This window comes from Oncorhynchus clarkii, chromosome 18, assembly GCF_045791955.1.
Source record: "Oncorhynchus clarkii lewisi isolate Uvic-CL-2024 chromosome 18, UVic_Ocla_1.0, whole genome shotgun sequence".
Lineage (NCBI taxonomy): Eukaryota > Metazoa > Chordata > Actinopteri > Salmoniformes > Salmonidae > Oncorhynchus > Oncorhynchus clarkii.
Window position 1 is genome coordinate 57,246,629 of NC_092164.1, and position 23,619 is coordinate 57,270,247.

Genomic DNA, 23,619 nt, shown 5'->3' on the forward strand with positions numbered 1-23,619 from the left:
TCTCCTAAACGATGACCAACAAAAAGCAGTCTCTGAAAACATATTCTGTATTAGTAGATGTCAACTTCCTTCCACTCACCGTTGGGGTCACCAGGGAACCCTGGCTGTGCAGGTTGCTGGTAAGGCCCCGCGGGGTACGGGGCCTGGGGAGAAGGCATCTGAGGGTACGGTCCCTGTCCAAATCCAGGGCCTCCCTGGGGGAACCCGGGCTGACCATAGGGTGCAGGTTGATCGTAGGGTGCAGGCTGGCCGTAGGGTGCAGGCTGGCCGTAGGGTGCAGGCTGGCCGTAGGGTGCAGGCTGGCCGTAGGGTGCAGGCTGGCCGGGGTATGGCGCTTGCACTGAGGCCTGGGTGTAGTTGGGAGGGGGTATCCCAAACCCGGGCTGGGGCGGTCCGTAGACATTGTTGTGGAGGGGGTTGTTCTCCCCCATCAACCCGGGATAGATGTTCTTGTCCTGAGACATGGTTTGTTTTGCTCACTGTTGGCCTGAGGAACAAGGAAACAAAGCAAAAACAGTTAAACCTGTATGGCATTTACATGCACATACCACTGTGTTGGGTGAGAGTTTGCATTTTATATAACATGACTAGCTGGAGTTCTGGAAAGTGTGGAAGTGAAATTGTGAAACATAGTGAACTTAGACTATGATGATGTTCGACATCTTCTCTAATTTGTCATACCGGTTAGCCTAGTTGTCAGCATTAAGGTTTAACAGACATCTTAGGCCAATAACATGAGGAAGTGATGTTTTTCTCCTTGCTTGTTTTACTCCCTCCCTCTAACAGGAGGCACCGGGGAAAGTAATGAAAGTCTTAGCACAGTTTTGGCCACACTGCTAAAGATACAAGCACTGCATCTGTCCGTTTACAAAAAGAGTGATGAGAATGAGGAAGCAGGCTGGCAAGAGGCCCAGGCAGCAGCCCAGGGGGTCTTCCTGAAACCCCCAGAGTTTTCACACAGAATTGACGGTATGTTACATGTAAAATGTTTTAATTAAAAATCGGGCAATGTTTATATGACCCCCTTCCAAACAGTCCCATTATTACCACTTTCTTGCCGGTTTACACCTTTTATACATCCCCGTTGCGCAGCCGGCACCGGTGACGGGTGGGAACAGGGGTGTGCCGATGTGGGTGGGCGTGTGCCGATGTTGGTATTCTATTCAAAAGAATAGAATAGCATATTTTAAGTTTAAATAGGTCACTGGTTTGTGCAGCCTAGGCCATGGCTGCGCCATTCAAATGAAATCAATATAGTTCATTAAAACAGACAAGACACAATTACATTCCCCTGCCCTGATCACAGGCAACACACATATTTTCTAGTTAGAATATAATAAAATATTTTTCCCAAACAACTTGAGTGTCGCAGGAACAAACTGTTTTTCAACAAAGAAAAGTGATATCTTTCCGATCGTGTATAGGAATCAAATGTCTGACCTGGATGAACCTCTGTAGGATCCAAATAGGTCAGATCAGCTTTGCAATAAATAACTTTAACCAGACCCCTCTCACCCACAGAGGGGGAAGGAGGGAACTGATGGGGGAACACAAATGTCATTTTGGTTGTTATTTTGATGTTATTAAAAATGTTAGAAAGGAAATACTGTAAATTGGAAGTATACCCACGTTTACATCCGCGTTGTGCATGAAATATGAACAATGATGAAAGTGTTTTTGTTAAGAAAGGGAAATGATTTTAGGTGCCACAAGAGATAATTGTTTACATAAACTTTGCACAGTGACAAGTCACGCCCTTGAGCGAGGTCAGGGAGTGTGTCAGCCTGACGGAACCGCCCTTTCTAACAAACTGTATAAAATGATTGGTTAATAATTAACATATCAGACCAGAGACGTAGAGCTGCAGCTCACATTTAAAGTGGTTTGAACTCTGCAGCTCTACACGAGGTAGAGATGATAAAGTCACCTCCTGGAAAATCACGGGTACGGCTGATTAGCTGTCCTAAGTAAAGTATCTAGAAAAGCAAATTGAAGAGGGACCACCATAGTACGCTACTCTCATCACCCCACTGGGAACCATCGACATGGCTGGCTAGCATATCTTCAAAGAAGCATCTTCCAGAGCGAATCTGGAGCTCTGTTCAGGACTACACGACAAGTCACCGGATACCAGACGACTGCAGAGGAGAACAACAGAGAAAACCCTTTTGGACAATCAAAGCTTTAAAAGCGTGCCGCGTAAAGGCCCCAAATACCCTTTCCAAGATGGTACGGTTCTGAGAAGAGACACGGCGAACTGAGGAATTTCACGTAAATACATTCATGATTTCTTACTCCAAGAGGGCAGCGGGTTCGTGTGTAAAGTATAGGAGTGCTATAAGTGAGAGTAGTTTCTAAAATGTACCAATGTTAAGTGTCTCTGTCCCTTTTTCGCCCTCTCCATATCTTTTGTAACAAGCAGCCATATTGTTGTTAGTCCGCTAGGGACGTGTTTTTAATGTATTAAGTGGGTATGTTTACCCTTGTTACCATTTAGTTAGCTAATAAATAAATAAATAAATAAACACATTTCTGTAGTACTGAATCATACGTAAGGCTCGGGATTTTGCAGATGCAAGGGGGTTACGACTGTTCAGAATGATGATATGATACGAGTTTATGATTAAAAGTTAACGTTTTCCAGATGTGATAGGTGAAGACCTTTAGAGTTTAATTTGGGAGATGGTAACTCTTTAAAGAACCACTCTCGTGGTGCCCCAGATCCTAATGCGTTAATTGTTACATGATTCATTCAAAAGTTAGGTAACAATTAAACATATTTAGATAAATAACAGTCTTCAGATTGATGTAAAGTTAGTAACAACATGGCCTCTCTCTCTCTCTCTCTCTCTCTCTCTCAGGACAGGAAACACACAACTCTTAAAGTGTACACTTCCCAGCTGTCAGGTTAACATCTAAATATTGTCAAACATATGTGATTGTAAACATGAAACTATTTGTGAAAAGATGTAATGTGATGTTGACCTTCTAAATGAGAGTATGAATTTTCAAATGAAGATGAACTAGTCAGTGGCCACACCCCCGTGAGCCATGGACCACCCTTTTCCCTGAAGTGTATAAAACCCACTCCTGGCGAAATTCACATTAGACTAGAAAACATGCAGCTCACACTTCATGTGAAATGGTTTAAACTACAACTCTACCAAAGGACAAGTCAGAGAATGCCGGGACAGAATCCCCACGTTGGAATGGCTACAATTCTATAGACCACTAGAACATACAGCTGTAGTTTTGGCTACACGGCTGGAAATGGTTAAACTGAGACTATCGATCACTACAGAAGAAGTAGCAAATTCTAGACGACACAAATTACTAGTGTGCAGCTAGAAATTGCGTAAACCTAGAACGAGAATACTGACAACCACCAAAGCAGCTATTCTATGAGAAAATTTACAAATGGTATTCTGAAGTTTCCATTCTAACCATCGACAACCACGAAAGACATGGTGACTTCTGGGAAAGTTAACCAGAGACTCTGATGAACTCTACAAGACGATTGAGACATTCCAACAGAGAAGACAACAACAACAACATACGGTGTAAATATATACATTGCAATTATTCTCGAATGAGCGGCCGTTCATGTGCAAAGGATTAGCATTTCAATTATTATAATTATTTCCGCTGCGTGTAGTGAATCCATTTCGTCTTTCCCGCTCTCAGTCCCCACCCCTTTCATATCAGCATAGCCCACTAGGGACTTTTCTATCATTGTTAGTAACCAATATCTACTGTTTGTTATGCAATTCTGTGTGATTATTTAGTTAGTTAGTAAATAAATAATGAAGCCAATTTATATATTGCCGATTCATTATGGAAACTAGGGTTTCTGCAGATATCCAAGGGTTTGCAATGTTCAGTAATGAGAACTGATGAGGTAATAATCCATTAACCTGTTGAAACTAGGGGGCACTATTTTCATTTTTGGAAAAATAACATTCCCAACGTAAACAGGCTATTTTGTCAGGACAAGATGCTAGAATATGCATATAATTGACAGCTTAGGATAGAAAACTTTAAAGTTTCCAAAACTGTAAAAATATTGTCTGTGAGTATAACAGACTGATATTGCAGGCGAAAGCCTGAGAAAAATCCAATCAAGAAGTGACTCATGTTTTGAAAGCTCTGCGTTCCGATGCGTCCCTATTGAGCAGTGAATGGGCTATCAACCAGATTCCTTTTTCTACGTATTGCCCAAGGTGTCTACAGCATTTTGACGTAGTTTCACGCCTTTATGTTGAAGAATGAGCGCAAGCGACAACATTGCGCAAGTGTCCGGCTGAGGGCTCTGAGTAATTCTTGCGTAATATGACAGAGGTAGCTATTTTTCCTCCCGGTCTTACTGAAAATACAGCTGTTCCGGTTGATATGTTATCGAATAGATATTTGAAAAACACCTTGAGGATTGATTATAAACAACGCAATTTCCGGTCGAATTCTCAGCCAAACGTGAAGAACTAACGAAGTTATTTCGGCAACAAAGAGTCACATAAGTTTTAAACAACACAATGTAACTCCAAGTCAATCACACATCTGTGAAATCAAACTGTCCACTTAGGAAGCAACACTGATTGACAATAAATTTCACATGCTTTTGTGCAAATGGAATAGACAACAGGTGGAAATTATAGGCAATTAGCAAGACACCCCCAATAAAGGAGTGGTTCTGCAGGTGGTGACCACAGACCACTTCTCAGTTCCTATGCTTCCTGGCTGATGTTTTGGTCACTTTTTAATGCTGGCGGTGCTTTCACTCTAGTGGTAGCATGAGACGGAGTCTACAACCCACACAAGTGGCTCAGGTAGTGCAGCTCATCCAGGATGGCACATCAATGCGAGCTGTGGCAAGAAGGTTTGCGGTGTCTGTCAGCGTAGTGTCCAGAGCATGGAGGCGCTACCAGGAGACAGGCCAGTACATCAGGAGACGTGAAGGAGGCCGTAGGAGGGCAACAACCCAGCAGCAGGACCGCTACCTCCACCTTTGTGCAAGGAGGAGCAGGAGGAGCACTGCCAGAGCCCTGCAAAATGACCACAAATGTGAATGTGTCTGCTCAAACTGTCAGAAACAGACTCCATGAGGGTGGTATGAGGGCCCGACGCCCACAGGTGGGGGTTGTGCTTACAGCCCAACACTGTGCAGGACGTTTGGCATTTGCCAGAGAACACCAAGATTGGCAAATTCGCCACTGGCGCCCCGTGCTCTTCACAGATGAAAGCAGGTTCACACTGAGCACATGTGACAGAGTCTGGAGATGCCGTGGAGAACGTTCTGCTGCCTGCAACATCCTCCAGCATGACCGGTTTGGCGGTGGGTCAGTCATGGTGTGGGGTGGCCGCACAGCCCTCCATGTGCTCACCAGAGGTAGCCTGACTCCCATTAGGTACCGAGATGAGATCCTCAGACTCCTTGTGAGACCATATGCTGGTGCAGTTGGCCCTGGGTTCCTCCTAATGCAAGACAATGCTAGACCTCATGTGGCTGGAGTGTGTCAGCAGTTCCTGCAAGAGGAAGGCATTGATGCTATGGACTGGCCCGCCCGTTCCCCAGCCTGAATCCAATTGAGCACATCTGGGACATCATGTCTCGTTGCACCACAGACTGTCCAGGAGTTGCTTTAGTCCAGGTCTGGGAAGAGATCCCTCAGGAGACCATCCGCCACCTCATCAGAAGCATGCCCAGGCGTTGTAGGGAGGTCATACAGGCACGTGGAGGCCACACACACACACTCAGCCTCATTTTGACTTGTTTTAAGGACATTACATCAAAGTTGGATCAGCCTGTAGTCTGGTTTTCCACTTTAATTTTGAGTGTGACTCCAAATCCAGACCTCCATGGGTTGATAAATTTGATTCCCATTGATAATTTTTGTGTGATTTTGTTGTCAGCACATTCAACTATGTAAAGAAAAAAATTATATTTCATTCATTCAGATCTAGGATGTGTTACTTTAGTGTTCCCTTTATTTTTTTGAGCAGTGTATGTCTGAACTCAGAATCAAATATGCTTCCCAAAAAGAACATGGTTACTGTTGTAGAACGTTTATTTTGATTTGCACCCTTGATTATTGCAGAAAATCGCCATCGGGTAGCCTGATTTCATGTAAAAAGGCAAAGCATGTAAACGTTTTAATCAAACTATTATATTAATCCGACTCTCCACAATAATCGTATTATTGTGTGCATGTAACCGCACTCACCTGGCTGCTACAAGTTAGCTAGTCTTGGCGCTCTCTCCCTCTCCAGATGGAAGCTGCAACAATAGAGTACCAGCCTCTCTCTATCGCTTGCTCAGCAGTGCACAAGTTAAAAAAACATACGTTTAAAAACAATATTTTGAATATCCGGATATCGGTCAAAAATTCATGATACTATTCGAATAGTGACATTATTTCAAACCCCAATTCCAACTGACAACATGATTCTAGGTAGACTGAAATGGAAGGATGTAGAATGACAGACCACTTTGTTCACATCTAGGCATAATCCAAATAATACACTCTCACTGGAGAGAATGCTTTGTGCCCTGCCACGAATTGATGTCATCTTGCTTTGTTGACCACCCCAATACATTTTTTACACCACCATCAGGTCATACTAAAATGTATCATACTGACTGGCGTAACATTTGATAACTGGTTGTACAGCATAAGCAAAAAAAAGCCATGTTTATCAGAACCTGAAAGGATACTTCTGATTAATGTTTGTTTTTTTTAACCAAGCAGTGTTTAGGCTACGCAGTGAAACAAAAATAAAAGTTCAACTACATATAAGTAAACCTAACTTTTGTTTTGCAAGAATCTTGAAGACAAGTTACCAGTTGACTGACTAGAACCCAACTTCCAACGCCGACAGAGATGACCGCCTCGCTTCACGTTCCTAGGAAACTATGCAGTATTTTTATTTTTTTTATAAAAAAAAAATTGTGTTATTTCTTACATTGTTACCCCAGGAAATCTTAGGTTTTATTACATACAGTCGAGAAGAACTACTGAATATAAAGAGCATTGTCAATTCACCAACATTACGACCAGGAATACGACTTTCCCGAAGCGGATCCTGTTTGGTCCACCACCCAGGACAATAGATCGGATCCCAGCCGGCGACCCAAAACAACGGCACCGCAGAAGGGGCAGACGGAGCGGTCTTCTGGTCAGGCTCCGTAGACGGGCACATTGCGCACTGCTCCCGAGCATACTACTCGCCAATGTCCAGTCTCTTGACAAGGTAGACAAAATCCGAGCAAGGGTTGCCTTCCAGAGAGACAGAGATTGTAACGTTCTTTGTTTCACAGAAACATGGCTCACTCGGGATACGTCAGTACAGACAACTGGCTTTTTAACGCATCGCGCCAACAGAAACAAACATCTCTCTGGTAAGAAGAAGTGCAGGGGTGTATGCCTTATGATTAACGAGGCGTGGTGTGATCATAACAACATACAGGAACTCAAGTCCTTTTGTTCACCTAACCTAGAATTCCTTACAATCAAATGCCGACCACATTATCTACCAAGAGAATTCTCTTCGATCATAATCACAGTCGTGTATATCCCCCTCAAGCTGACACATGGGCGGCCCTAAAATAACTTCATTTGACTCCATGTAAACAACATATCCTGAGGCTGCATGTATTGTAGCTGGGGATTTTAACAAAGCTAATCTGAAAACAAGGCTCCCTAAATTTTATCAGCATATCAAATGCGCGACCCGGGCTGGCAAAACCCTGGATCATTGTCATTTTAACTTCCGCGATGCATATAAAGCCCTACCCCGCCCTCCTTTCGGAAAACCTGACCACGACTCCATTTTGTTGCTCCAAAACATATAGACAGAACAAAAACAGGTAGTGCCCGTGCTCAGGTCTGTTCAACGCTGGTCCGACCAATCGGATTCCAAGCTTCAAGATTTAAAAAATGTATTTCACCTTTATTTAACCAGGTAGGCAAGTTGAGAACAAGTTCACATTTGCAATTGCGACCTGGCCAAGATAAAGCATAGCAATCGATACATACAGTGGGGCAAAAAAGTATTTAGTCAGCCACCAATTGTGCAAGTTCTCCCACTTAAGATGAGAGGCCTGTAATTTTCATCATAGGTACACTTCAACTATGACAGACAAAATGAGAACAAAAAATAAATAAAAAATCCAGAAAATCACATTGTAGGATTTTTTTATGAATTTATTTGCAAATTATGGTGGAAAATAAGTATTTGGTCAATAACAAAAGTTTATCTCAATACTTTATTGGCAATGGCAGAGGTCAAACGTTTTCTGTCAGTCTTCACAAGGTTCACACACACTGTTGCTGGTATTTTGGCCCATTCCTCCATGCAGATCTCCTCTAGAGCAGTGATGTTTTGGGGCTGTTGCTGGGCAACACGGACTTTCAACTCCCTCCAAAGATTTTCTATGGGGTTGAGATCAGACTGGCTAGGCCACTCCAGGACCTTGAAATGCTTCTTACGAAGCCACTCCTTCATTGCCCGAGCGGTGTGTTTGGGATCATTGTCATGCTGAAAGACCCAGCCACGTTTTATCTTCAATGCCCTTGCTGATGGAAGGTTTTCACTCAAGATCTCACGATACATGGCCCCATTCATTCTTTCCTTTACACGGATCAGTCGTCCTGGGTCTCTTTGCAGAAAAACAGCCCCAAAGCATGATGTTTCCACCCCCATGCTTCACAGTAGGCATGGTGTTCTTTGGATGCAACTCAGCATTCTTTGTCCTCCAAACACGACGAGTTGAGTTTTTACCAAAAAGTTATATTTTGGTTTCATCTGACCATATGACATTCTCCCAATCTTCTTCTGGATCATCCAAATGCTCTCTAGCAAACTTCAGACGGGCCTGGACATGTACTGGCTTAAGCAGGGGGACACATCTGGCACTGCAGGATTTGAGTCCTTGGAGGCGTAGTGTGTTACTGATGGTAGGCTTTGATCTTTGGTCCCAGCTCTCTGCAGGTCATTCACTAAGTCCCCCCGTGTGGTTCTGGGATTTTTGCTCACCGTTCTTGTGATCATTTTGACCCCATGGTGTGAGATCTTGCGTGGAGCCCCAGATCGAGGGAGATTATCAGTGGTCTTGTATGCCTTCCATTTCCTAATAATTGCTCCCACAGTTGATTTATTCAAACCAAGCTGCTTACCTATTGCAGATTCAGTCTTCCCAGCCTGGTGCAGGTCTACAATTTTGTTTCTGGTGTCCTTTGACAGCTCTTTGGTCTTGGCCATAGTGGAGTTTGGAGTGTGACTGTTTGAGGTTGTGGACAGGTGTTTTTATACTGATAACAAGTTCAAACAGGTGCCATTAATACAGGTAATGAGTGGAGGACAGAGGAGCCTCTTAAAGAAGAAGTTACAGGTCTGTGAGAGTCAGAAATCTTGCTTGTTTGTAGGTGACCAAATACTTATTTTCCACCATAATTTGCAAATTCATTCATTAAAAACCCTACAATGTGATTTTCTGGAAAAAAAATTCTCATTGTGTCTGTCATAGTTGAAGTGTACCTATGATGAAAATTACATGCCTCTCATCTTTTTAAGTGGGAAAACTAGCACAATTGGTGGCTGACTAAATACTTTTTTGCCCCACTGTACAACAACAACACAGAGTTACACATGGAATAAACAAAACAAACAGTTAATAATACAGTAGAACAAAAAGTCTATATACAGTGAGCGCAAATGAGGTAAGTTAAGGAAATAGGCCATGGTGGCGAAGTAACTACAATATTGCAATTAAACACTGGAATGGTAGATCGGCAGAAGATGAATGTGCAAGTAGAGATACTGGGGTGCAAAGGAGCAAGATAAATAAATACAGTATGGGGTTGAGGTAGTTAGATGGGCTGTTTACAGATGGGCTATCTATGTACAGGTGCAGTGATATTGTTAGGAAATGATGATTAATATGACTGAACAAATCATTTTAAATGGAACTGTAAGTAAACTTATTCTCTGTTTTATTATATCTGATTAACAATATGAGTTCATAAGAAGGGATTGTGAGACACGGACAATGAGTAATAAGTTAATGAACACCATTCCAACTAGGCAGAAACAAATGGGTTGTGGACTGTGTAAACACATAAGGTCGTTAGCCTATGGTTGACCCTACTGACACTTAGCTCTGGGGTTTTTAGATAAGGCAGTTATTGCATTCCTAGGTTGTCTGTTAATTAAAACTGTCAGTTCAGTGGTGATCGATAATGTTGAGGGGTCAAAAGTTATCTGGGAGTGTGTTAGTAAGTTAGAATGAACTTTTCACCTTACTTTGTCCCGGTCGAGAGGAGGGGATTCTGTTAAAGCAGTGAAATGACGTCATGATCTGTATATAAACTGCTGCACATGTTTAAGTGGGAGCGCGCTCCGAGTATAAATTATATTACCTATTATTTAAAGACTGGTCTGCGTCTATTTTATGCAAACAAGAAATCTTACAAATTCTCATAAAATAGATTAAGGGCTTTCAATTGATGAAAGCACATTGGCATAATTAAATTACAGTAACAGATATGTAAGCTGCTCTGACAGCTGGTGCTTAAAGCTAGTGAGGGAGATGTGAGTCTCCAGCTTCAGAGATCTTTGCAGTTCGTTCCAGTCATTGGCAGCAGAGAATAGGATGGAAAGACGACCAAAGGAGGAATTGGCTTTGGGGGTGACCAGTGAGATATACCTGCTGGAGCGCGTGCTACGAGTGGGTGCTGCTATGGTGACCAGTGAGCTGAGATAAGGTGGGGCTTTACCTAGCAGAGCCTTGTAGATAACCTGTGGCCAGTGGGTTTGGCGACGAGTATGAAGCGAGGGCCAACCAACGAGAGCGTACAGGTCGCAATGGTGGGTAGTGTATGGGGCTTTGGATGGCAATGTGATAGACTGCATCCAATCTGTTGAGTAGAGTGTTGGAAGCTATTTTATAGATTACATCACCGAAGTCGAGGATCGGTAGGATGGTCAGTTTTACAAGGGTATGTTTGGCAGCATGAGTGAAGCATGCTTTGTTGCGATATAGGAAGCCGATTCTAGATTTAATTTTGGATTGGAGATGCTTAATGTGAGTCTGGAAGGAGAGTTTAGTCTAACCAGACACCCAGTATTCTAAGTCAGAGCCGTCCAGAGTAGTGATGCTGGACAGGCGAGCAGGTGCGGGCAGTGATCGATTGAATAGCATGCATTTAGTTTTACTTGCGTTTAAGAGCAGTTGGAGGCCACGGAAGGAGAGTTGTGTGGCATTAAAGCTCGTCTGGAGGTTAGTTAACACAGTCCAAAGAGGGGCAAGAAGCATACAGAATGGCTTCGACTGTGTAGAGGTGATTCAGAGAACCACCAGCAGCAAGAGCATACAGAAAATGTATACAGAAAAGAGAGTCGGTCCGAGAATTGAACCCTGTGGCACACCCATAGAGACTGCCAGAGGTCCGGACAACAGGCCCTCTGATTTGACACACTGAACTCTATCAGAGAAGTAGTTGGTAAACCAGGCGAGGCAATCATTTAAGAAACCAAGGCTGTAGTCTGCCAATAAGAATGTTGTGATTTACAGAGTCGAAAGCCTTGGCCAGGTCGATGAATACGGCTGCACAGTAATGTCTCTTATTGATGGCGGTTATGATGTCGTATAGGACCTTGAGCGTGGCTGAGGTGCACCCATGACCAGCTCTGAAACCAGATTGCATAGCGGAGAAGGTACGGCGGGATTCGAAATGGTCGGTAATCTGTTTGTTAACATGGCTTTCGAAGACCTTAGAAAGACAGGGTAGGATAGATATAAGTCTGTAGCAGTTTGGGTCTAGAGTGTCACCCCCTTTGAAGAGGGGGATGACCGCAGCAGCTTTCCAATCTTTGGGAATCTCAGACGATACGAAAGAGAGGTTGAACAGGCTAGTAATAGGGGTTGCAACAATTTCGGCAGATAATTTTAGAAAGAGAGGGTCCAGATTGTCTAACCCGGCTGATTTGTTGGGGTCCAAATTATGCAGCTCTTTCAGAACATCAGCGATCTGGATTTGGGTGAAGGAGAAATGGTGGGGGCTTTGGCGGGTTGCTATGGAAGGTGCCGGGCAGTTGGGGTAGCCAGGTGGAAAGCATGGCCAGCCGTAGAGAAATGCTTATTGAAATTCTCAATTATAGTGGATTTATCGGTGGTGACAGTGTTTCCTAGCCTCAGAGCAGTGGGCAGCTGGGAGGAGGTGCTCTTGTGTCCCAGAACTTTTTTGAGTTAGTACTACAGGATGCAAATTTCTGTTTGAAAAAGCTAGCCTTAGCTTTTCTAACTGCCTGTGTATATTTGTTCCTAACTTCCCTGAAAAGTTGCATATCACGGGGGATATTCGATGATAATGCAGAACGCCACAGGATGTTTTTGTGCTGGTCAAGGGCAGAAAGGTCTGGAGTGAACCAAGGACTATATCTGTTCCTAGTTCTACATTTTTTGAGTGGGGCATGTTTATTTAAGATGGTGAGGAAGGCACTTTTAAAGAATAGACCAAAAAGATCATCAGGGACAACAATCACCCGGGCCACTGCCTGTTCACCCCGCTATCATACAGAAGGTGAGGTCAGTACAGGTTAGAGGTCGACCGATTAGTCAGGGCCGATTTCAAGTTTTCATAACAATCTGAAAAATCGGTATTATTGGACACCGATTTGGCCAAAAACATTTTTTTTTTACACCTTTATTTAATCTTTATTTAACTAGGCAAGTCAGTTAAGAACACATTCTTATTTTCAATGTCGGCCTAGGAACGGTGGGTTAACTGCCTCGTTCAGGGGCAGAACGACAGATTTTCACCTTGTCAGCTCAGGGGATTCAATCTTGCAACCTTACAGTTAACTAGTCCAACGCTCTAACCACCTGTCTCTCAGTGCACTCCACAAGGAGATTGCCTGTTACGCGAATGCAGTAAGCCAAGGTAAGTTGTTAGCTAGCATTAAACTTATCTTATAAAAAACAATCATAATCACTAGTTAACTACACATGGTTGATGATATTACTAGTTTGTCTAGCGTGTCCTGCGTTGCATATAATCGATGCTGTGCGTATTGTTGCTCCAATGTGTACCTAACCATAAACATCAATGCCTTTCTTAAAATCAATACACAGAAGTATATATTTTTAAACCTGCATATTTAGCTAAAAGAAATCCAGGTTAGCAGGCAATACTAACCAGGTGAAATTGTGTCATTTCTCTTCCGTTCATTGCACGCAGAGTCAGGGTATATGCAACAGTTTGGGCCGCCTAATTTTCCAGAATTTTATGTAATTATGAGATAACATTGAAGGTTGTGCAATGTAACAGGAATATTTAGACTTCTGGATGCCACCCGTTAGATAAAATACAGGACGGTTCCGTATTTCACTGAAAGAATAAACATCTTGTTTTCGAGATGATTCATTAAAACAGCACTTTTGTGCGTTTGCCAGCAGCTGTTTATGACTTCAAGCCAAACAACTCCCGAGATTAGGCTGGTGTAACCGATGTGAAATGGCTTGGAGTAGTTGTTCCCCTTGCTCTGCATGGGTAATGCTGCTTCAAGGGTGGCTGTTGTTGTTGTGTTCCTGGTTCGAGCCCAGGTAGGAGCGAGGAGAGGGACGGAAGCTATACTGTTACACTGGCAATACTAAAGTGCCTATAAGAACATCCAATAGTCAAAGGTTAATGAAATACAAATGGTATAGAGAGAAATAGTCCTATAATAAACTACAACCTAAAACTTCTTACCTGGGAATATTGAAGACTCATGTTAAAATGAACCACCAGCTTTCATATGTTCTCATGTTCGGAGCAAGGAACTTAAACGTTAGCTTTTTTACATGGCACATATTGCACTTTTACTTTCTTCTCCAACGCTTTGTTTTTGCATTATTTAAACCAAATTGAACATGTTTCATAATTTATTTGAGGCTAAATTGATTTTATTGGTGTATCATATTAAGTAAAAATTATTTCACTATTGTTGTAATTATCATTATTACAAATCAATATTATCATTATTTTTTTATATTTTAAATTGGCCAATTAATCGGTATCGGCTTTTTTTGTTCCTCCAATAATCGGTAAACCTCTAGTACAGGTGCATCAAAGCGAGGACCGAGAGACTGAAAAACAGCTTCTATCTCAAGGCCATCAGACTGTTAAACAGCCACCACTAACATTGAGTGGCAGCTGCCAACATACCGACTCATCTCTAGCCACTTTAATAATGAAAAAAATTTATGTAATAAATGTATCACTAGCCACTTTAATAAACAATGCCACTTTATAGAATGTTTACATACCCTACATTACTCATCGCATATGTATATACTGTACTCTATACCATCTACTGCATCTTGCCTATGCTGTTCGGCCATCGCTCATTCATTATTTTTATGTACATATTCTTATTCATTCCTTTACACTTGTGTGTATAAGGTAGTTGTGAAATTGATAGGTTAGATTACTCGTTGGTTATTACTGCATGGTCGGAACTAGAAGCACAAGCATTTCGCTACACTCACATTAACATCTGCTAACCATGTGTATGTGACTAAATAAAATTTGATTTGATGTGTTTCACAAAAATACCTACAAGGAAAGACAGTCATCCAGACCTTCCAGGAAACTGTGCCCCCAAAGGATGTTGTTTGGTTTGTTAAATGTGATACGCCGTAAGTATCGCCACATTTTTAAAGTTTACTTCGCTACTTTCTAATTTCTCTCCATGCCACTTTCCATACAAGCCTAGCCCCGCCCTGTCACTCAAAGAGCGCATTTGTCTTCACTTGCGTTCAGACTGCATGGTCAATGCAACAATGTTGATGACAACGATGCTGTTTTCACTTTTTTATATAAATCTACTAGCGTTCTATAATTTCACTATTAGTTGGGCCTAAATCGCTAGTTAGCTGGCTAATAAAAGTACAAACTTAATTAGCAATACAGCCAGATAAATGGTGTGGACCTAAAAATCAGAATGTTTGTGCAACAGTATCTTCTATATCAAACAGGAATAAGTGAAGCATGAATATGTTAGCTACATGAAGTAGCTAAGAGAAAAGTGTTAAATGTAGCCAAAGATTATAGGGTCCCCTTTGCTTGTACAATCAATCAGGCAGTGTACAGCAGTTAACCCACTGTTCCTAGGCTGTCATTGTAAATAAGAATTTGTTCTTAACTGACTTGCCTAGTTAAATTAAGGTTAAATAAAAGAAGAAAAAAGAAAAACACAGCACTAATCCTGTCTCTCACACTCAATCTGACGAGCAAGAGAAAGCAGCAGTGGCAGATCACTAGCATCAGGTGCAGTCTCCCTCCCCCTCCCCCCTCTTTTAGGCCACATTGAATAATGGTGTTATTATGAAACACTGACTGTCCCATTTCCTCTGGCTGCCAAAGCATGTCTGTCCTGATCCTGTCTCACTAGTCTGACCACAGAGGGCCGACCAGATGGGTAACATTCATTGGCATCCTGCTCCACAACATTCACATTAAAGAGCATAACAGATTACAATAGCACACTCTTCCCTATATAATGCCACTACTTTAAGGAAGAGTAAAAAAAAAAATTAAAAAGTAAATCACTAAATAGTGAATAGTGTTTCATTTCAGACACAGGCAATTTTTATCATCTGATAAGTCCTGGCGGCTGTTCTAACAACCGTAACAATGCTGGTTACAATTTCAATTTTATCCTCCAGAATCTCAAATATACTGATGGATGAAAAAAAACAATTCTTTATGGATTTTTAAAAATTGTATTTATTAATTCCATTAATTAAATTACGAATAAGAATGACGGGGTTGTCAATCCAAAGTTACAGCCAAAAGCTGTAAAAAAAAACAAAGTACCCTTTGTCCTCTGAAGGGGGATAAATTGGTAAAAAAAAAAAAAAAATCAAAAAAAAGACTACTGTAGACAAATTCATCGATAGGCTCAGTTAGGGACTGTCTGGGACTAAATAGCAGCTCAGCTTTGCTGACAGCACAAGCTTTCAACGACACCCGTCTTTCTGTAATCCTCGCTCTTTCACACACATACATATATTTACCGGTAAACCAGCTCTAGGAAATAGCCCAGTGAGCACACAACATTGTCACTGATATTAGCTAGAAACATTGATCAAGAACACCCAAGGTGCGCCCATGTTATTTGCCAAACCTGTGTGACAAAACTGATCAGGTTACAGTGCTAGTTATAATATTTGGTTACAGTCTAAGAAGATGCTTAGTCACTTCCCGTCTTCCAGGGGACTGTCAGTGAAAGAAAACCGGCACTTCTCTGCAGCTCTAAACATGCTAATTAATTTTTCAGCCATCCATAACAGGAAATAGTCAAGACAACAATGATTAATTTAGCATTTTACCTATTTAGACCCATTGATGCTGTGTTATTCACACACTACTGGCCCATATCTGTAGTGCAAGCCAAGGCAAGGCCAATATTAGCATAATGCTGTAATCTACAGCTATAGACAGCAGCCAGACAGTAGTAGACACCTGTCTCAGTCCTATCCAGGTGAACAGCACAGTAACCCAGAGCCCCTGACTAATCAACATGTGACAGTGACACACAATCACATCATGTGATCAACTCACCGTTAGTTCATGTAATGGTAAATGTTCCACCAGCATGCTGTCAGCTAGTTGGACAGCCATGGTTGGGGCACATCACAAAATTGTGTGTTTGGTCTTATTGTCAGGGCTGTGACGAAACCAGTATCGCAATATTTTTTCCATGGCAAAAATTCAAACATGAAGCAGATGAAACGTTTTGGTCCTTCAAAAACCTGTATGTAAAATATTGTGTGCTATAGCTTGCAAAATAAATACATGTGACTCTGGATGACAACATAATGATGTTTGTTTCCAACATTAGGGCGGTTTTCCTGGAGAAGTAAAATCCGCTTCGTGTTTTGTTTCCTTGCCACGATACTAACGAGTATCGCGATACTGGTATCGTCCCGGCCCTACTTATTGTCACAACAAACAATGTCATTTCCATCACAGGTTCCAACATGCAACCAGTTTAGGCCTCAATGTCACAATGACCAGAGGTCTACTGTAAACTTCATTTTTTTGGAGCACGATTGAGTAGAATGATTAAGAAGAGAATGCTTGCAACACTGTTGAGTTCCATAAACTGAAATATCCTCTTAGGAGGGAGTCGCCTCATGGATGAAGAGAGTACCACTATCCCTGGCTCCTACAGATATAGGGTGATCCCCAAATGGCACCCTATTCTCTATGTAGCGCAGTACTTTTGACCCGGGACCAATATGGAGCCATTTGGGATGCAGACATAGCCCTTCGCCGCATTCACTAGGAAAATTAAGGGGAGACTCACGACGACTGACATCTACACAAAGCACAGGCTTATATATGGTGGTCAGAACTGTTGCTCTGCTGCTAAGGCGAGCAAGATGCCTTATGCTGGTGGGGTGGGGACTTGTGTTTTCTTTGATGTTTTAATTTAGATTTGTATTTTATGTACAAAGGTGTGTGTGTGTATATATAGTCGAACGATTATGATTTTTTAACGCCAATACAGATTGGAGGACCATAAAAGCCAATACCGATTAATCTGCCAATTTTTTGTTTATTTATTTGTAATAATGACAATTACAACAATACTGAATGAACACTTATTTTAACTTAATATAATACATCAATAAAATCAATTTAGCCTCAAGTAAATAATGAAACATGTTCAACTTGGTTTAAATAATGCAAAAACAAAGTGTTGGAGAAGAAAGTAAAAGTGCAATATGTGCTATGTAAGAAAGCTAAAGATTAAGTTCCTTGCTCAGAACATGAAAACATATGAAAGCTGGTGGTTCCTTTTAACATGAGTCTTCAATATTCCCATGTAAGAAGTTTTAGGTTGTAGTTTATTATAGGACTATTTCCCTCTATACCAGTTGTATTTCATTAACCTTTGACTATTGGATGTTCTTATAGGCACTTTAGTATTGCCAGTGTAACAGTATAGCTTCCGTCCCTCGCCTCGCTCATCCCTGGGCTCGAACCAGCAACAACGACAATTAGCGCACGCTAACTAGCTAGCCATTTCACTTCAGTTATACAAGCCTCATCTCGGGAGTTGATAGGCTTGAAGTCATAAACAGCGCAATGCTTGACGCACAACGAAGAGCTGCTGGCAAAACGCACAAAAGTGCTGTTTGAATGAATGTTTACGCGCCTGCTTCTGCCTACCACCGCTCAGTCAGATACTTGTATGCTCAGCCAGATTATATGCAACGCAGGACACGCTAGATAATATCTAGTAATATCATCAACCATGTGTAGTTAACTAGTGATTATGATTGTTTGCTAGCTAGCAACTTACCTTGGTTTGCTGCATTCGTGTAACTCCTTGTGGAGTGCAATGAGAGAGAGGCAGGTCGTTATTGCGTTGGACTAGTTAAGATGCAAGATTGGATCCCCCGAGCTGACAAGGTGAAAATCTGTCGTTCTGCCCCTGAACAAGGCAGTTAACCCACTGTACCTAGGCCGTCATTGAAAATAAGAATGTGTTCTTAACTGACTTGCCTAGTTAAATAAAGATGAAATAAAAAGGTGTGAAAAAAATAAAAACCGGCAGATCAGCAGCCAAAAACACAGATTTCCGATTGTTATGAAAACGGCCCTAATTAAAATCGGCCATTCCGATTAAATCGGTCGACCTCTAATAATAATATATATATAAATAAAGCACAAACTTCAGACTTCAACTGTGTGTGTACGTACACCTTAGCCAAATACATTTAAACTCATTTGGACAACTCCTGACATTTAATCCTAGTAAAAATTCCCTGTCTTAGGATCACCACTTTATTTTAAGAATGTGAAATGTCAGAATAGTAGTAGAGAGAATGATTTATTTCAGCTTTTATTTCTTTCATCACATTCAAAGTGGGTTAGAAGTTTACATACACTCAATTTGTATTTGATAGCATCACCAAATTGTTTAACTTCCACAAGCTTCCCACAATATGGTGGGTGAAATTTGGCCCATTCCTCCTGACAGAGCTGGTGTAACCGAGTCAGATTTGTAGGCCTCCTTGCTCGCACATGCTTTTTCAGTTCTGTCCACAAATGTTCTATAGGATTGAGGTCAGGGCTTTGTGATGGCCACTCCAATACCTTGACTTTGTTGTCCTTAAGCCATTCTGCCACAACTTTGGAAGTATGCTTGGGGTCATTGTCCATTTGGAAGACCCATTTGCAACCAAGCTTTAACTTCCTGACTGATGTCTTGAGATGTTGCTTCAATATATCCACAATTTTCCTACCTCTTCCTTGCTGAGCAGCCTTTCAGGTTATGTCGATATAGGACTCATTTTACTGTGGATATAGATACATTTGTACCCGTTTCCTTCAGCATCTTCACACGGTCCTTTGCTGTTGTTCTGCACTTTTCACACCAAAGTATGTTCGTCACTAGGAGACAGAACACGTCTCCTTCCTGAGCTGGATGACGCCTGCGTGGTCCCATGGTGTTTATAGTTGCGTACTATTGTTTGTACAGATGAACGTTGTACCTTCAGGTGTTTGGAAATTGCTCCCAAGGATGAACCAGACTTGTGGAGGTCTACAATTTCTTTTCTGAGGTCTTGGCTGATTTCTTTTGATTTTCCCATGAAAGCAAAGAGGCAATGAGTTTGAAGGTAGGCCTTGAAATACATCCACAGGTACACCTCCAATTGACTCAAATTATATCAATTAGCCTATCAGAAGCTTCTAAAGCCATGACACAATTTTCTTGAATTTCCCCTGATGTTTAAAAGCACAGTCAACTTATTGTGTGTATACTTCTCACCCACTGGAATTGTGATACAGTAAATGATAAATTAAAATAATCCGTCTGTAAACAATTGTTGGAAAAATTACATGTGACATGCACAAAGTAGATGTCCTAACCAACTTGGCAAAACTATAGTTTGTTAACAAGAAATTTGTGAAGTGGTTGAAAAACAAGTTTTAATGACTCCAACCTTAGTGTATGTAAACTTCTGACTTCAACTGTGTGTGTATATATATGGCAGGGATCCATCATGGGTTAGTACACTGGATGGTGAACTAGGCTATACAATGCACTAGAAACAGTAATGACAGGACGTTTCATGTCTTTGAGACTAATGTCTCGGGTCGCTCAAATTATAGATATCTAATGTGCAAATATTTAGGCTTGAGTGATGAAATGTCAAATGTTAAGCCTAAATGTCCACCATATTCTAATTTAAAATGGAGTTAATGGAAGTTCAATCAGGAAGTCCTGGTCTGAATGCACCTTCTTGTATTAAACTTTGGTTCAGTTGTACAATGTAATTTACATTACTTCCTTAATTATGGGCACAGCGGGAACGTTCTATTTGTTTACAAATGGTCTCATCAACAGCACAACTTCATGTCACTCCTCCTCCTCCATCAATTAACCATGTGTGAAATGCCAGTCACTTGTTATCCTCTAGCCAATGAGCCGCAGGAAAATAATGCAATTCCACCATGCTTTCTAATAGACCAACAAGAATAGCTGTTTAATTATCACCTTCCTCTCTTCACTCATGGGTGGAAATCATGAGAAATACATTTAAGCTAATGGTTACCCCTCATCCCTCTTACTTGCAGCAAAAGTTTCCACCGTCAACCCTCCACCCAAACCCACCAGCTGAAGGTCCCGTCATTTGAACCTCCTTCAAACAAGCTGTGCGGGTTCTGATGCCAGCTGCCCATCAAAGGGCTAACTTCCATCCCAGCATCCATCCCCCGGAAGACAGGGCCATCCCCCAAAATGTATATTTTAATCAACTGTAATATTTGCATTCAGTCACCGCTGTTCATTGGGGCGGCAGGTAGCCTAGTGGTTCGAGCTTTGGACTAGTAACCGAAAAGTTGCAAGATCGAATCTCCGAGCTGACAAGGTAAAAATCTGTCGTTCCTCCCCTGAACAAGGCAGTTAACCTACTGTTCCTAGGCCATCATTGAAAATAAGGATTTTTTCTTAACTGACTTGCCTAGATAAATGAAGGTACATTTTTTTTAATTTTTTTTAAAAAATTCAGTTAGGCTCTAAGGCTCTCCTCTATGTAAACCTGCATACACCCCCCTTGTACTTTCTCCTCTCTCCAATAGTAAAATAACTAATAAAAATCAGAAGTGGTTAGAGCAGTTATTTCCATGGCTGCCATAGAGATCCAATAAATGGCTGGACCTGATTCAAGCCCATCACATAGAACGATGTTGCATGCTTCAACCACATAAAGAGCCAGAAGGTATTAGCAATTGCACCCTCCTTCTCATACTTAATGTTTCGGGAAGCACGGTAGATAAAAAGTACGATCCAAATGAACCATAATACAATTAATTAACGTAATGCACAGAGGAGCTCTCAAAAGGCAAGCCAGGAGAGGGAAGTGTTCTTGGTTGCAATGAAATTGAATGCATGCCAGTGTTAAATTAATTTGCTCCACATTTTCCTAACATCATGCATCCCCAGGAGGACAGTGTTCCAGGAATATTCCAATAGTCAAAAGCTAGGGCTAGGCCATAAAAGGAAAACAGTCCAGCCCCAACTTCAACTGTAAAAACAGGAAGAGACAGTAAAATAAAGTCAGAAAAGATAGCCCTAAACGACCTGTGACTGCAACAGCAAGTTGAGTCTTTTCTTGTTGAGTACAATTGAAGACCTTGAAGTCGATCACAATGAGGCTAAGTCTGAGACTGGTCAATTTTTTAAATACATTTTTACAATTATTTTTTCATTTTGAATTGTGTACTTGTTGACATTTACTGCATCGATTGACAGAAACATAAGCATTCCGCTGCACCCGCCATAACACCTGCTAAACAGTGTACGTGACCAATAAAATGTGATTTGGTTCACATTTCTAGAAAGAAACAAACGTCAGCTGCATGAACTGACAGCAACTGCTTGAACCCAGGGGCCACGTTTGATGATATATCAGCACTAATAGGAATCTACTATATGCATTGCAACAAAGTAAACAATTGGGCCATAGGCCTATCTGAGAACTTAAGCCCACACTGCCTGGTGCATTCTTTTCAGCTAACTGGCTGCAACCAAAGCACATTTACTGTAAACATTGACAGCATCCCTGTCTGCCTCATAATACAACTAGTTAGCTAATAGGCTAGCATTATATAAACAATGCATCCGGGCATTACAACCGGTTTGGTAATCCTGGCTTTTCACTTCGCCCATCATATTAGTGCTGTACATCCACAGGCCTAAACTAAACCACGATGACTGCGTTTACACAGGCAGCCCAATTTTAATATTTTGTTTCATTCATTGGTATTTTGGCCAATCTGATCCCCTCTGAAAATAATCTGATGTTTAAAGATCTGATTGGTCAAAATACCAATTATTGTAGAAAAACTCAGAATTGGGCTGCCTGTGAAAACGCAGCCGATGGGCGTCGTATCAGTTCGATGCACCTTGCCTACTCCGCTTGATGAAATTATCAGAATGGCTACATCACATGGTATTCTCGTTTACAGCGCTGTTCCCAGATTACTTTGTTGCGTATATGTATCTGCAGCAAATGCCTCACAGACAGTGTTGTCATTCGGTTAATGATGAATAGGCCCAGTATCACTAATTACAAATCAACAGCACAGCTAACTCGAAGACGAAAAAGGGAGCAGGTTGCACGAGTGTCGAGACGATTGACTAGTTAAATTATCTAACGTTTCATTACAGATTGTTATTGCGTTTCGAAACTATAAGAGGCTAGCAAGCCAACACTGGCGACTACCTACATTTTGCTAGCCCACGGGTAAAAATAAAAACCTAGACAATAGCCGATTTAGCTATCCATTCATCATTTCGAGAAAGTTGTAGAACAAGCATTTCACGCCTCGCGTCAACATTGTAGCTGAAAATCTAGGCTAACATCGTAATCAGATTTTTTTAAACCAACTGTGTGACATTTAATCCCCAAAGTGTTGTCATCATACTACATTCAAAAATATATTGCAGTATTTTAGTTATTGATAGAACGTTAGGCGATAAGACACACCATCTTTGTTAATTTAGTAAATAACGGCTGTTCAAATAGCCAGCTACGTTTACGTTACTAGCCATTAGGTAGCTACTGCAAGTTATGTTAGCTAGCTTGTTTATACTGCTAAAAATGAGAAGCAATTTAGCTAATAATTCCCAAATAAAAAGCAACCTTACCTTTTTTAGTACGTGTACCTTTAACCAAGCAAAACAGTGTAGTTAACGTTAATATATTATTCAACGCCAATCCCCGTTGAATTGATGTTTCGCTTTCGAAACCCTGCTGCCTCCTCCGATGTGAAACGTCCAGTTAGTAAGACTCTGAGCAGCTTTTCACGCAATTGCGAGAACTACAGTGACTGGCGTCATCTCACGATATTGTCATGTGCGGGAATCACCAAACCTAACACAAATGTATATGCTATTTTAATTGAAAACAAATGATATTCACCGTTGAGTGAGCAGTAGTAACATGTTTTGATGTCAATACAATATGACTATGTTAAGACAAACTGTGACGCATACATTTGGGTGTCAGCGTCCTACCTTTACAATAAACAGAGTGGTGTGTACTGTACTACCCATGAA

At 41.4% G+C, this 23,619-nt stretch overlaps 1 protein-coding gene across 2 annotated transcripts in view; it reads right to left on the reverse strand.

Annotated features, from left to right (window-relative positions):
* Positions 1 to 23,414, reverse strand: part of LOC139373760 (protein lifeguard 1-like) — a 34,525-nt gene extending 11,111 nt beyond the window's left edge. The window contains exons 1-3 of one of the 2 annotated variants that reach the window (XM_071114727.1): positions 23,209 to 23,346; positions 1,048 to 1,159; positions 80 to 487 (exon numbers count right to left, since the gene is read on the reverse strand). In XM_071114727.1, coding sequence (XP_070970828.1) covers positions 80 to 464 — 385 coding nt within the window. In that variant the 5' untranslated portion in view covers positions 465 to 487; positions 1,048 to 1,159; positions 23,209 to 23,346. Of the gene's footprint in view, positions 1 to 79; positions 488 to 1,047; positions 1,160 to 23,208 lie in introns of both variants that reach the window. The other variant, XM_071114726.1, reaches the window with a different exon arrangement.
* Positions 23,415 to 23,619: the final 205 nt, after the last annotated feature.